This window comes from Cryptotermes secundus, unplaced genomic scaffold (assembly GCF_002891405.2).
Source record: "Cryptotermes secundus unplaced genomic scaffold, Csec_1.0 scaffold2451, whole genome shotgun sequence".
Lineage (NCBI taxonomy): Eukaryota > Metazoa > Arthropoda > Insecta > Blattodea > Kalotermitidae > Cryptotermes > Cryptotermes secundus.
Window position 1 is genome coordinate 116,681 of NW_019724640.1, and position 15,693 is coordinate 132,373.

Sequence of the window (15,693 nt, forward strand, 5' to 3'; positions counted from 1 at the left end):
ATTATTAATTAAATATTTATGTTTCTTTTCACTTCTAAATAACACTTAGTTTTATGATAATGAAATTATTATTATTGTTATTATTATCATTTATTTGCTTGTTTGTTTACTTTTCTTCATTACTGTGTTTTCCCAAGAAATTTCCTGTAATTTATTTTTGACTTATAATGTGTTTGTCTAATGTTTGTATAATGTTACACTTAATTACTTTCATCTTCACTGTGCTAAGTCTGTAATTGGCCTTACAGCTGTTGACTTGGCACATAAATAATAAAGAATTGAACTGAATTGAATTGAATACCAACACATTAAGGCGTACAGTGAAAAAGTGGGTTAAGTCCCCATATTGTTAGCATTGACACTGCATGAAGAGGAATGTTTGTATTTAATGTTAAGGCGCTTTAGAGTCGACAGCAGGAATCACCAACGCCCACTGGATAAGAAATAGAGTGATTATTGTACAGCCGTTGTGGATATGAGAAACTAAATACATGACCCTTGCGGAAACCGAACCCCGGTCTTGTAGTAAGTAGTCCATTTATTTTATAAGCTCATATAGGCCACATACTCTTTCCCCCACAAGGCTATACTTTTTATTTATGTTATAACACTATAAACTTGTGCATTTGGTTCAGCGTTGTTAAGCAATCCGGTCGTTAGTTCGGTGAAGACAGAGGACTTTTGTCCGAAGATAAATCACAAGGGTATGTTATGTATGGTACTGAATTTACAAGGGGATGAGCGGTAGCGTAATTGGTTGAGGCACTATGCTACAAGCCGGAAGGTCGCGGGTTCGAGTCCTAATGAGGTCATTGGATATTTCAATTTACCTAATCCTTCCAGCAGCGCTGTGACCATGGAGCGACTCAGTTTCTAACATAAACGAGTACCAGAAATCTTCCTGGGGGTAAAGGCGGCCGGCGCATAAGGCTGACAACCTTACCGCCATCTATGAGCCGATTGTTTACAAAATATGGAAGCCTTGACGTCTCACAACCCTATGGGCCTTCACGGCCTGTTTCAGGGATAGGTTTACCTATGTTTTTAATGAATTTACATGTTCCTATATTCGTTTGGAAGAAACGATGATAAGTAGAAGCACTTATGTAACATTTCAAATATTCACAGCGAATAAATATACTATCTTTGTAAGGGATCAGCCGAGTCAATTTTGATTTCAAAATCAACGTCTCAGAGAGCTCCGCCGTCACCATCCTCAAATTCTATGTGATGAATGATCATACATAGCTGACACACACACACACACACACACATATAACATATATATAAGCACTAGTCTGGCAGTTAGCCCACACCAAACTCCATAGATTCTAATTCTGCATAACTTTACTTATACTTAAATTTTATCACCATACATTATCATGTAGGCCTCCAAGAATAAATTATATACTTTATACAAAATATGACGTCACTTCCCAAACACTGTGTAGGTTTCCTCTTATTCTTCTTCCGCCTTTTACGGATTAGGCGCGTTGACCTATTCCCATTTCCCAATTAGTCTTATAGACAGTTGGGAGGACCCCTTGGACGGGGGATCAGGCCGTCTCAAGGACACTACCTACGCGGGAGGACACGAACACAGGAAAAAGGCAGACATACATCCATACCTCGAATGGATTCGAACCCACTATCCCAGTGTTCCAGAGGAAGAAGACCTACTTCGAAGACTTAAATACATATATTGATCACGGCCTTGGCGTGACGCATTAGCTTGTAATGTACGGCCTTGCAGAGAGGGGTAGAGTCGTGGGAAGGGGCAACAGGGGGTATAAAAATTGTGTTATCACTCAACTCATTGAGTAGATCAACTGAAGCCAGGTCAATTCTGAATATATTCGGACGGTAACCGTCTTAATCCTTAGTTAAATTAATATTCCATAATTGTACTTATGTTCTTCTCTTCATCCAGACAAATGCAAGTGTAGCACATTGAATTAGGCTTAGAACACTATCTGTATAGTCGCTTCCTCTTTGCTATACATGAAAATCTTACAACCTCATTTGGCCCTAAGTAAAATCATGTCGCCGGTCACGATAGCCGAACGGTCTGAGGCATTTACAGTCTTCGCTCGCTCGGAAGCCGGAATCGTGGGTTCGAATCCCGCAAAAGGCATGGATGTTTTTTATGTGTATGTGTTTATTCTGTGTTTGAGTTGTCCTGTGTTTAGGTAGAGGCCTTGAGACGAGCTGATCACTCGTCTAGGGAGTCCTACCGTCTGTAAAATGATAAAAATGAAAAAAAAAACCTCGACACCGTAAGGTATAAGAGGAACGGATTAAGTAAGTAAGTAAAGTTAATTTGTCACTCAAGGGACGCGGGTTCAAACCCGGCGGAGGTCGTGGAATTTTTAAGGGCGGAAAAATTCAGGGAACAAGTCCTCCGGGAGGGACTTTAAGCCGTGGGTCCCGTGTCGTAGATTTACGGCACGTAAAAGATTCTCATGTCTCTAGGAGACCTCTGAGCTAAATTAGATAACAATTTCCCGCCCAAGTAGTTTCCAATGCCTCTGGTAGATGGGGGAAATATCAGGTACCGAGGACGGACCTCGTTGGCTGAACGGGGCTGATAGCACGCACCAGTACCGGTAGGGTATGTCGACAGTAGAAATTAAAGGGGGACGCACAGCGGACCAATAACTGGTCTAAGTGCATGGGGAAACCCACCCCCTCTAATAATAATAATAAGTTAATATGTCGCTTAATTGCATTGGCGAGTCTAAGAGCATGCAGATGAACTTCTACTTACGAACAATTCGTATTTACGATCATTGCACGGAATAATTGCAACTTTGGATCAATTTAACGAATACATAACCCCGCATTCACGAATATTTTGGAAAATTAACATTACCAAATTTAACGATATATCTTATGAAAATAGATTCAACTTACGAACATTGAACTCACAAACACATTTCAAAGAACACATTATGTTCGTAAGTTGGGGTTCGCCTGTATATACGTTTGTATAAAAAGAGCCTTATACATTATGCATGTAAATGTATGTTCATAAATTTTGCATTGATGAATATGCGAGTTCGTTTATGTCATGGACCGATATCTATGTTCGAAATTAATTTCTTGTCATTCTATAAATTTTTCGTTCCACCAACTGTTTCATATTCATTAATAATCCGATATCAACGCTGTTCTCGATATTGAAAATGTCGTTAAATAAGAAATTTTAGAAAATGAAATGACGGGGATATTTCTCTTCACCATATTGTCGGCCCTGGATCCATTCTGGCATCCTGTCCAGTGAGTACTGTGAGGAGCAAAATGACCGGAACGTGAAACTGAGGAAAAATGGAAATATAAAGAAATACATTCAGTAAAAAGGACGAAATAATCAATAGAAAGAAAAGAAAGGAAAAGGAAAAGAGAAGAAGAAAGGTATTTTCCAAACACTCCTATTTAGTAAAAAAAAATCCACGAAAAAAAAATATATATATAAAACAACCGGTAACTCGGCCAAGATTAAAAAATGATTGCCGCTCAAGTCAAAATCTAGAATGCTACAACTACACCAAACTGTTCTCTCCATCGCTGCATCAACTGATGAGTTTTATGCATCATCTCTTGAAGTATATCACAAGGTGTCGGCATACAAAATCTTTGAAGGACTTCGGGGGAAAAACATTCTTGTCATTTTTAAAGTCCATCACCGAATTCCACTTGAAAGACAGAGAAACACTAGCAAAATCTGAGGATTACCGATGTTTGTTTCGGAATCGATTATTTTATCTTTCGATTCCGAATCGATTATTGTACCTTTCGATTCCGAATCGGGTTTTTACATCTGTGTTGACCTCGCAGAATTGGGGCTGACAAGCATCAGAAGGTGACTTACAAAATATTCAGACACAGATGCCGTAGCGAATCGAACCTGGCACGACGAGCATGTCGTGTTCTCGCATCACGGCCGAGATAATGATCTCAGGCGTTAATGGAGGTGAACTGTAAATGGCCTATGGAGTCTACACGCAGGGGTTGGTAAACACTTTCTGCTAAACGGAAATGGAAGAGCTGGTTGTGAATGTAATTTGTTATTAGTAGTTACTATAGGATTCTGACGATGGTGTATAACACACAGAGATATTGGGTTTTCAGACTTTATCCATCGTCCTGATTTTTAAGATAACTAATAAAAACACTAGTTATTAGTTATCTTAAAAACCAGGACGATGGATAAAGTCCAAAAACCCAATATATCAGTGTGTTAATTTGTTATCCTCCTTATAAAATTATATTTACCTTCTTATTATTACCAATTTTTTCCCCATATTACTCATTTTGTAGTGAAAATTTTCCCATGGTAACAACTCTTGAAAGCGAAGAACCAACTTGTTTGATAAATTTCTTTCGTATTACAAATATTTTCAATTTTCGGGCCTTGATCTAGTTTGGTAGGCAAATTTAAATGGATTCTAAAATGTATAAACTGATTCAGGAACATAATATTTTCGTTTCTTGGCAAGTATGCGTCATGCATAAAGCGATCACTGCCCTGTAATTAATAGAAGAAATTTATGAATTGAAAACCTCTTTCGTACTTTCGGTACCTCTCAGAGGAAGAGGGGTTGTTAATGAGGATTTGACCTTTATGTTTACAAGATGGATATGAAAGGTTAAAAGCTTCATTATATCAGAATAGTATTATAAAACCATTTAAAAAAAGCTGTCGGTTTTTAGAAAATAAAATTATCGAAAATTAACATTTCAGTATTAATGATACATTATTTGAGACTACAGAATATAGTCCGTATGTGCAAATAAAGTTACAGACTTACAATAAAAGAGGCAAAATAATTGAAATAATGTCGACAAGCTGACGTTTCCAGAAATAGACATAAGAATAGACCAGCGCAATGTCATAGAAATGCACCATTGAAATAAAGCAGTGAGGCTTGTCGCTATAAGAAAAGAACCGGAAAATGTTTGGAAACAGAATTAAAGAAATATTATGACATTTATTGTTTATTACAACGCTTAGATCATGAATGAAATGCCAAAAGTAAACAAATGTATAACATGTTAACTGTAAAATCCCATGCATACGAAACACTAAATTACGTTATATTTTTGCAGGATAACTACAACGCTCTTCACATCGCCGCGATGCATTCCAGGGAAGACATCGTGAAGATCCTGCTGTCCAAGAAGGGCGTCGACCCGTTCGCGTCCGGGGGGGTAAGCAAGGGTAAAATTATGATCAGGGATTAAAACTTTCGGTATAAAAGCAGAGGCGACCAGAAAATAATTTGAAGTGTAACTAAAAGCAAACTATTACACAAGGGTCGATTGTGAGATAAGTTACGAGTAATAGGACATTCCCCTTGAAGTGATTTAACAAACCCTCGGCATGGATAATACAATGTCATTTCATGACTCGCAAATAATATTTTTGTAAATTTAGATTATAATCCTCTGAGTTATGGCACTGTGTATTCTGGTATGTGTTTACCAATGTTTCAGAAGTACATTCTCCCTCCATCTCAGATTTAAATATTTTTGTTTTTAGGAAAGGGACCACTAGGAAGACCAAGGCGTAGGTGAGTGGACAATATAAAATGGATCTTAGAGAGTTACGTTTGAATGATATGGATTGGCTTGATCTGGCTAAGGGTAGGGGAAAGTGGAGGGCTCTTGTGAACACGATAATGAACATTCGGGCTCCATAGAATTCTGGGAAATTCTTGAGTAGCTGCAATATTGGCGGATCCTCCAGAAGCGTTCAGTTCCATGAGTAAGTAAGGCCCCAAGGCGACTTAAAGATGCCGTAGAATTGTTTGTTTCTTCTCTATGCCCTCTCCATAAAAATGTTTCTCCTAATCTTTGAAATGTTTTTCTATTACTTTTCCCCTTTCTGTCGGCTTTAAATCTGCAAATTATCAGATGTTGATTCCTTTATTTCCAGTGCTGAAGCAGCATCTGGGAAACTCAAACTGACCTCTTGGAATTCAGAAAAATAATGATTGAATGAACAGGACGCTGACTTTTTTGGGTAGGGGACAGGAGGACTAACCCCATGGAGTTTTAAGTTTCTGAATGAATGACTTAAATGCCACAAACAGAATTATCACTGGTAGAGCTTTCACATTGAAATTAATTTGCGGCGTTATCTAAGAAGTTTTATGGTAGTAGACATTTTATTATCCATGTCGATGATTCGGAGAAAACTTCAAGATATGCATCCTGTAAGCTTACCCTCTAATCGACCCTTATATCTAGTGAGAATAAATTAAATATTAAATATGTTACTTTGTTGCAACTTATGCTTTCAAAAACCAAATAGAAATATAAAAACGAAATTTAATCTAAATAGAATATACACAAGTATCTGAATTCCCTTCAGTATATCCTCTAAATAAATATTTTAAATTAATTACTGAATATACAAATATTAAATTATTTTAATAACCTGCGTGTAAGATAAGAATGTTTAATATTTGAATGTTAACATGAAATTAAAGAATTCTTATAAATATATATAATTCTTCATATTTCTTGCTTCACAACATAATGGCTGTGTTCATGCATCTACAAGTGCAAGTGTGTAAGTATTCTTCAATCTTGTATGTATTTAATACACTTAAAATTTAAAGATAACCTTGATTACTTTCTCTCCTTGTAAATAATTAACTACTTAATCTTTCTCTTCAAAAATTTTTAAATAATTTAAAATAAAATACAAACATTATCAAAAATATATGAGATATATACTAGATCTCAAGAATATGTACTAAAGTTTATAAAAATATTACTACATTTGATTTCTTTATTTATGAGATGGGTGTCCAACATGCAAATTTCGCGGGCCGCATTACCTCTCAATTCAAATGAAAACCATTGATTTGAATCAACTATTTGCATGATATCCTCAATAAAGGCTACTTAGGTTTACTTAATGCTCAAGATTGTCGATGAAAGAAATCTCTCCGTTCATTGTTAAAAAATTAAACCCTAAAATTCATAGTATTGAAGAAAGAGCAGGAAAATTGTGTTCGATATTATAGTATATAAAGTTCCCAAATTCGAGCTATGCAGTTTGTTAAGCTTACTACCAACCTCTTATCCATTTATGGTCTTAAGTAAAATGTCTTACGTTGTGCCTGGATACGGCTCTAAAATGCGTAACGCACTTCCCTGAAAATCTAATGTATAACTTCGTAGCCTGTAGTCCGCAAGCGAACTATACCGACCGAGGGACCGCCGCTTGTCGGCGAAGTTAGTGTCAACTTTTGCGGATAGGGGGTGTCGCGTGGTCAGCGCAGCGGATCCCCAAGGCCGTTAATCTCGGTTTTCCAGACCGGGAAAATCTCACGTAAAAAATATGTAAAAATTAACCTCTCCAAGTCTTTGAGGGCTGATAATTGGTCGCAGAAAAACAGACGGACTAATATGGTCTTCAAATAAGACTTTCTTTTAACTTTATAAAACATTCCTAATAACATAAATTGCGTTCTACCACTGAAACGTTCTGAGAAAGAAGGTTAATTATGTAAAATAGGAAAAATCGGGAAGTGTTCGGGATGCTGAAATAACCCAAGTGTTGAAAGCCCATTTCGTAAATAAACATTAAATCCATTATTTTTCCGTGAGTTACTATTAAGAACGGAATGTGTGATACTTACCCTTAAATTTTGTTTCATTGAAAATTACTGAATATTGAAGAGTGAATTGACTATGGGCTCTGTACAAAGAGTATCCTTATAAAGTTCAACGCCAAATGTTGCCTAAATATAAACATAAAACGAAAAACGTTTCTGTTTGTAAAATATTAGATATAAATATATAAAATATATGATCTAGCGCTATGATTTGGGGCTGGTATTAATAATGACGTCTTAAAACCCCAAATTTAAATCTTAGTTTCCAGAGTTACTTTACTTCAGTGACAACATTTCTAACATCTTCGGAAAATATCTAGTTCCAATACGAGTATTAGCCGGTAAACTGGCTATTCTGACTTGTATGTTTGTGGTTTTCCTCAGTTCCTACTCAGGACAGTGTATCAAATTAGCACTGCCGCGTGCTTCTGTGTCCATTTCAGCTCGCTATTTACAAGTATTATGTTTCTGGACATTATCCATCGTCCTGTCTGTTTTCTAAAATCCGTCCTGTTTATTAAAAAAAACGTTTCGGAGACTGGTTTTTCTGTCCTCATCCTCAGGTAAAAACTACTCAGTTGGGTCCAATAGATAGAGCTAGCCCCTATCTCCGGAGTAGGTTTTACCTGAGGACGGGGACATAATCCAGTCTCCGAAACGCTGTGTTTTGAAAAATAAATAGGACGGTTTTTAGAAAACAGACGACGATGAATGAAGTCCAGAAACATAATACTTGTAGCAATATACCATCGTCAGAAACTTTTAATCTTATTCGCTATTTACAGTCATCCCACCATCCAACACTATGTAGTTCGAACTAATGACAATTTTGGTAAATAAACTATTCATAAACTAATATAAATGACAGTCCAGAAGGTATAATGCGGCCCGCGGTCTGCATATTATGGACTCCTGAGATGCTATGAGAAACTACGCGTACAGGATCCTACACATGACTGTGCTTCACTTGTTGGCTTTCAGTTGTTCTCGTCCTTGTTGTGGAGAAGGCAGTAGATGTAAATTAAATCAGTGTCTCGACAAGGCAACATGTGTTGCAGACTATAGACCATACCCCGGTGCACCTCATGGCCAGGCGGAAGGATTCTCCACCTAAGCTAAAACGCGTAATTAACCGTTTATTAAAACTGTTAACCTTTTTCATACAAGTGTGATCGAAAGAGAAACGTTGTAGAATAACTCAGTCTTGAATTGTTTAACTTTTCTTCTCGGTTCTAAAGTGTATTTGCTACAAATATATAATATAAAGAACATAAATTCAAGTGTCTGTAATTGAACGTAAAAGCAGAGAATACCAAAAGCATGTTCATATTCTTTCACTATAACTTAAAACAGAATCATAATACAAAAGGAGAGTTAATAAAACTTGCAAAAATATGAGAGAGCTTAAGCATTTGGAAAATGTAGTAAAAGTTAAAATTGCTTTCACAAATTTAACAGCAGATAAAATTCGCGGAATGCTTTCTACCATACAGTTCAGATTTATATATTTTCGCGTCTGTTTAAAAACCTGAAGGGACGTGTAAACGGCACAGTTCACCTGTTGTCTTGTATGGGTATAATATGTGGTTCCCCATATTAAGGGAAGAACATAGATCGAGGATGTTTGGGAACAGATTCCTGAGGAGAATATTTGGACCTAAGAAAAGGAAAATAAAATAAGTATGTAACAATTACGCACTGAGAAGTTTCATTATCTCTTAAAGTGTTCGCAACATCGAGGAGGAGAGATGGGCCGATCATGGTGCATGCATTGAATGAATGAGAAATTGGGAAAAGATCTGTATAGGTGAAGTTGTCCCTGTGCTTAACTAATTAAGCACTACGCCATGAAGGCGTATAGGGAAGTGGATGTATAGATCCACATTTTCTTGACCTCGGCACTAGCTGGAGGTGAGTGGTCAGCTTCACGTCCCTGCCTCTTTATCGCCGGAGAAAGAGCTAGGGGGTTGGGTGGGCCCCAGAGCAGGTATGGATGACGTGGAGAAGAGAAAATTTTTGACCCTACCCGGGTTCGAACTCCGACTCTTCTGTCAACCAGCCCGTAGCCAGTCGCTATACAGACTACATTATCCAAAATCTGTATAGAGGGGGGAAAATGTTATGGTGGAATAGATTCTGAATATTGTAATAAATAGAACTGAGACATAATAAGGTTAGGTTACGGAGCTTCTTGAACAATCTCATAAACGCTGGGGTCCCATAGCAGTAAATATTTCTTTTAGTTGAAAAAGTATCAGTGCTCAAGGAAGACCTTGTAGGTTGTTGTTGCAAAGATCAAATAATGCGTTATCCTGATTCACATTATGGTAGATTATAAGATTATATTTAAGAATTATGAATAAGCCTAGACATCTACACTCAGATCCATTGCGCTTGCATTGTCAGAACAATAATCGCATAATTCCGTTGTTCTAATTATTTTCGTAACATAGATATTTTACGTTGAATGGTTCATTTTAGACTTCTTGTCGACTCCATGCGATTGCTTATTAATTATATTGGCAGACAGTACCTTTCGTACGTGGAGGCCACCTGCTTCATTTGAACCTGAGTGTGCAGAACCGTACTGACGAGGACCCAAGTAAACATGGCGTTTGAATGAAAGCATTTTTAAAAAGACAGAAATGTGACAATGAACTCACGAAATCAGAGCTTAACTGACTCTTTAGTAAAAACAGTCTCTCTTATACCACTAAAGAACTGAGCATTCAGTGGTTTATTGTATTCGTTATTTTTCTCTTTTTGTATAAATGGAAAATTTCTTAAAATTGATAAAGAAACTTATGAGAAAATTAAAACGAACAAGCATATAAGATAGAAATTGAAGAAAAAATATTTAATAATTATAACATAAATTAGAATAAATTCTTTTGGCAGAAACATCTCTAAAGAAGATTCCATACCACTGTATGAAAAAAGTAAACATAATTTTAAATTAAGGCACTAACATAACTAATAATAAAAGTAGATAAATTTCTTAGTAAATCGCTTAAAAATATTTCAACTGCCACACGCAGTAGCTGCTATAGCAATAAACTTAAACTTACGAATTTCTGTAATTCATTTAAATTATGTAGCACAGTAAAACCTGCTTATAATAGAACCTTAACCCCGTTGCTGCAGTATTCGACCGAAATCGAACAAGCATTCATTACCGTACAGTGCCACATTCGACTTCGGTCAACGTCAAGAAATAGTCTACTCTTTTCACCGGTCATTCAGCTTCATTCGCTGGGCCATGAAAATGCACTTTTCTTTTTTAAAATTTTTACTTTAAAATTGCATATGTTTAGGAAAATGATGCTAGCATAATAAGCAGCGAAAGGGTTAAGAAACATGAAACATGAGGTTTGAGATTTGAGGTTTCCACGGCGATGACTACGAAAAATGCCGTTTCCTGGGATGTGGCACCGTGTAAATATTCTGTTAACCTACGTATGGAATAAACTATCGCTTCCATTTTCAGGGTAGACACCAACAGACACCTGCTCACGCTGGTTTATCCTTCGCGAGTTTCTTATACACTGAAGATGGAGGCGATACGTTCCTCTGAAACGTCAGTTAACAAAATATATACAAGGCGCCACATACCTGAAGACGGCATTCTTCATGAATATATTTTTTTCTTTCTATGCGGTGTCCTCTGTAGCACGGATGTCTATTTCATGTACTAAATTTTACATAAACCATGTCATGGTCCGAATGACAGTGTGAAACCACGTACTGTAAGTTACGGTACAGTAAAGAAATGCAGAGTTGCCCCCGCGCTTAATTAAGCATCACGCCATGAAGGCGTATGGAGCCCCAGTGAGCCTAGGCCTACCTCCATGAACTTCTCCGTTCACTTCTGTTTTTCTAGATCTTACACATTCGGTAGGACTCCTTGGGTGGGTGATCAGCTCGTCGCAAGGCCTCTACCTGTACACAAACACAGAAAAAGGCACACACACAAACTAAACATCCATGCCCTGAGTGGGATTCGAACCCACGACCCCGGTTTCCAAGCGAACGAAGACAGTACATGCCTTAGACCGCTCGGCTACCGTGACCGGCATGGAGCAGTTGACATAACATAAATACGTGTATATGGAGCGAGCGGTCAGGTTGACACCTCACTCCCTTTACTCCCAGGGACAGGCCCTGCCGCATCCATTGGACAGGCCGAGCTCCAGAGTCGGTCCCCCCCCCCTCCATTCGTTCAGTCCATAGTCGCCGTACCAACAAGCTCAGGCCGTCTTCTTTACAGAGCATGCATATTCTAGCTTTATTTTTTTAACTATTTTTTCCCCATTTTCGACAGAAATATTCCTCCGGAGATCAATTGCAGTAAATGTAGAATAAAACAGAAAATAATTAATATTCAAGCAAAGAATTTCAATTAAATTCTAGTTTTTAATTTCCTTTTCTACATTAAACACAGTCTTTTTTTTCGAGGTAATTTTAGGTTAGCTCTCACTTATCCTTAAAGCGGGATATTTTTTCCGATACCTTCTTGCTGCAGTTTAATCTGTCTTCTGCTTTAGTCAGCTTCTGCTGTATAACATATTGCATGTACTAACCAAGCGCAGTTATATGCACTGAGCATGAGACACTGACACATAATCATACTGCAGAAGTTATGTGCAGGATACATGGAGACAGATGAGGCAGTACAAGGTACCTATCGAAGGACCTGAAGGGGAGAGGTCACGTGGGAGATCTATGTGTAGATGAAAGTGTGATCCTAAGCTGGGTCTTAAACAAATAATGTGTAGCGGCGTGGACTGGACTGAACAGCCTTAGGATAAGGTTAATGGCAGAATTTCTTGGAATATTGTGTTGTATAAAGATATAAAATTTGACAAAGCGAATAACTATCAACTTTTCAAGAAAAGCCCCGAACCATTCTTGGTCCCTGGCGATTCACTAGATGGCCAGTGTATTATTAGGCCTATATGACATACAATAAATGAAATTATTTAAATTACAAATGTGATAAATTATCCCTTAAAATTTACTTTAAATTAGTAGGTAGAAAAAAATGTTTATATCAACTTTAACTATAATTTTTCTCCTATTCGAAACTAAAATTTGCATGTTTTTTACTGTTAAGGGGAATGTTATGATAACTGGGAGATATACATGTGTTCCGACCGCCCATGGTGTGGTCCGAAATTGCCGAAAGTCTGAGAAACTTTAAGTTAGATATTTAAGGTGGTAAATTTTAGTGCATTTGCATGTTTCAACTGAGATACGAGATAGTCTGTTGCTGACTGCCTGATATGTTCCATTTTCAGCCCAGAATGCAGACGGCAGTGCACCTGGTGGCTAGCAGGCAGACCGGGACGGCCACAAGTATCCTGAGGCTACTCCTCAACACGGCCGGCAAGGACATTCGCCTAAAACCCGACTCGGTAAGAGGCACGACAGACAGTTTCACTGAACTGCTCCAAGTGCGTTAGTAGTGATACGTTAACCAAACTAATGCCAGTATTTTCAAATTTCATGAATACTTGACTTACGAAAGATAGCTTTAGCTTACACTTAACGAGATCTTTAGTCAGTTAATTTCTTTGAGTGGTGTAAGATTTAGGTCATGTCGGCCACTATTTGGCCTAGTGCACCAGTCCCGGATGATAGATGAGTGTGGAGCAGTAGGTGGAATGAGAATAGGCAGGGGAAATCGAAGTACTCGGAGAAAACCTGCCGCAGTGCCACTTTGTCCACCACAAATCCTATATGACCTGACCTGGGCTGGAACCTGGGCTGCCGTGACCGGAAGCTAACCGCCTGAGCTATGACACAGTCTTTCACTATGCTATTTGTTCACCTCTCCGTGCGTGAGACATCATTTATATTTTTGAACTATTTGAGCGGTAAACCATGGATGTTTTGCCACTTAAGGTCACCCAACGTCGTTCCTTTTGATTTCCTATAGTCCGTAATGAGAACATGGCGGACGCGCGAACTTGTGACTTGAGAGTGATTCAAGCGCTACTGATTTACAGTCCCGATCTTATGTGTAACAGTAGATCTACATAGAACTGTATTGATATTTTTGTGGCAACGTTTTAATGCACATAAAGAACATAGCTTTATGAAAACTATGTTCATATACCAATATTATGGCAATAACTGACGAAATATTGTAGCTAACGTATGAAAATTTATAAGAAAATAGTCCGTAAACACACCTACACATTATGTAATACACGTTTTTATTATCAATCAAGAATCACAAACATGGCGGCAGCGCAAAGCTTTTATATCTATACCCGACAAAGGGAGTCTCCTTGTTTTAAAATAACAAACTTATAAATAAGCTGAAGGATTTGGTAATTTCAAATTTTCAGATAATATTATTATGACAACTAAGCCAAGGTGGATAGGACGAGTGTGCCCCAGGCGGAGGAAAATAGAAATACATCCAAAATTTTAGTCGGGAAAGAACGATGCAGTTTGAGAAATCTAAGGATATAATTCGATTGGTTCGGAATTCGTGCCGACAGATATAATATACAATAGGGAACTTCCCTGATTTTCCTGGGCAACTCCGTGTAAACGTTTTGAAGGACTGAGAATTAGAGATAACAGCTTCCTTAGACGTTTTTTCTGCTTAATCTTCCGAAGGCAAAGCGTAGTCCTACGCTATGTGTTATATACATTCCAAATATCATTAAATAAGGAAGGAAAAATAACCTAAAAAGTAAGTGGTGTAAAAAGGAAAGGAAACACAGAGCCTGCCAATTAAAATACAAAAACTTTTGCAATAGCCACATGATTCCTAAATATTTCTTAGAAATAATCCTATGTTCTAAACCTTAATCGAAAGAGGAAAACATGCTTATTTTTATAAGCATCTCCCACTGAACCTACATCCAGACCGTAACTGCTTGCAGACCCAGATAATCGTGAATACTGTTTTTTTATATTTTATTTTCAATTACAAAATGGATGATTTCAAAATTGTGTTGACATAGATGAGAAGCCCACGAAAGAAGAAACCGTTTTGCTATAGAGTACGTCTGACGCAACAGCCCTAGTTACGGCATCGCTGTTGTGGGAGTGAAATCAATACATGTTGCATGCAAGTATAATATATTGTATTGCTAATTAGCTCCTTATAAATTCTGTTTCGGTCCTGGTCCTACATACAGTATGTCGTGACCTCGCTCAACAGGTTCCAGAACAAGTGTTACTCGTCGAGCCCTAATCACGGACTCTTTGTGAAATTCTGAAGAAATCTTGATTCTTCATTCAGTCAATTATTGACGCTCTGTCAGCTGTGTGCCCTATAATGACAGAGTGTCTGGGTGTGATGAAAGAGAGGAGACTTTGAATGGAGCGGTAGTGCGTTATTTTAACACCAGATTTCAGTGTGTGAACGGTCTGAAAATCAGAGGCTTCTTGGAAACACGGACATTTTTCGGTAATTGCAACACGAAATCCCCACTTTGGGTGTAATGATAAACAAAGAAGGCATTTTGATTTTGAAGTACGGTTCATGCATTTTTTCCTTATGGGGTGAGACTGAGTCCACTTGGTACGTCGGCCACTATTGGCCTATTGTACTATTTTCAGATGATAGACGATGATAATCGTGTAGCAATCGGTGGAATTCGAATTGGCAGTCGAAACTAAAGCACTCGGAGAAAATCTATCACAGTGCCACTTTGTCCATCACAAATCTCACATGATTTGACCCGGGCTCGAACCTGGGCCGCCGCAGTGGGAAGTCGGCAACTACCCGCCTGAGATATGGCACGGCCCAATGGCTCACGTACCAAGCAACTTGCTTGAGGCAATAAAGCCTCTGTCCTGTATTTGGAAGTTGCTAAGTTCGAACCTCGGTCGAATAAACAACTGTACTAATTGAGATTCTTTGTGGATTTTCTCAGTTCCTTCATGTAAATCTCGGCATTTTACCTTAAATTAGGGCAGGTCAGTTTCCTTCCACACCCTTTCTATTTCATTATTACCTATGTAATGTAAAACAGTGATAGTGACCTCATATATAACTGAAAACTAATGAGTAAGATTCCTTTTGGTTTGCGGGTAACCT

At 37.9% G+C, this 15,693-nt stretch overlaps 1 protein-coding gene across 1 annotated transcript in view; it reads left to right on the plus strand.

Annotated features, from left to right (window-relative positions):
• LOC111862615 (ankyrin repeat domain-containing protein SOWAHC-like) overlaps window positions 1-13,084 on the plus strand; it is a gene marked incomplete at its 3' end in the record, with an annotated part of 54,735 nt that extends 41,651 nt beyond the window's left edge. The window contains exons 3-4 of the mRNA XM_023848138.2: window positions 5,110-5,211; window positions 12,929-13,084. Coding sequence (XP_023703906.2) covers window positions 5,110-5,211; window positions 12,929-13,084 — 258 coding nt within the window. The remainder of the gene's footprint in view (window positions 1-5,109; window positions 5,212-12,928) is intronic.
• Window positions 13,085-15,693: the final 2,609 nt, after the last annotated feature.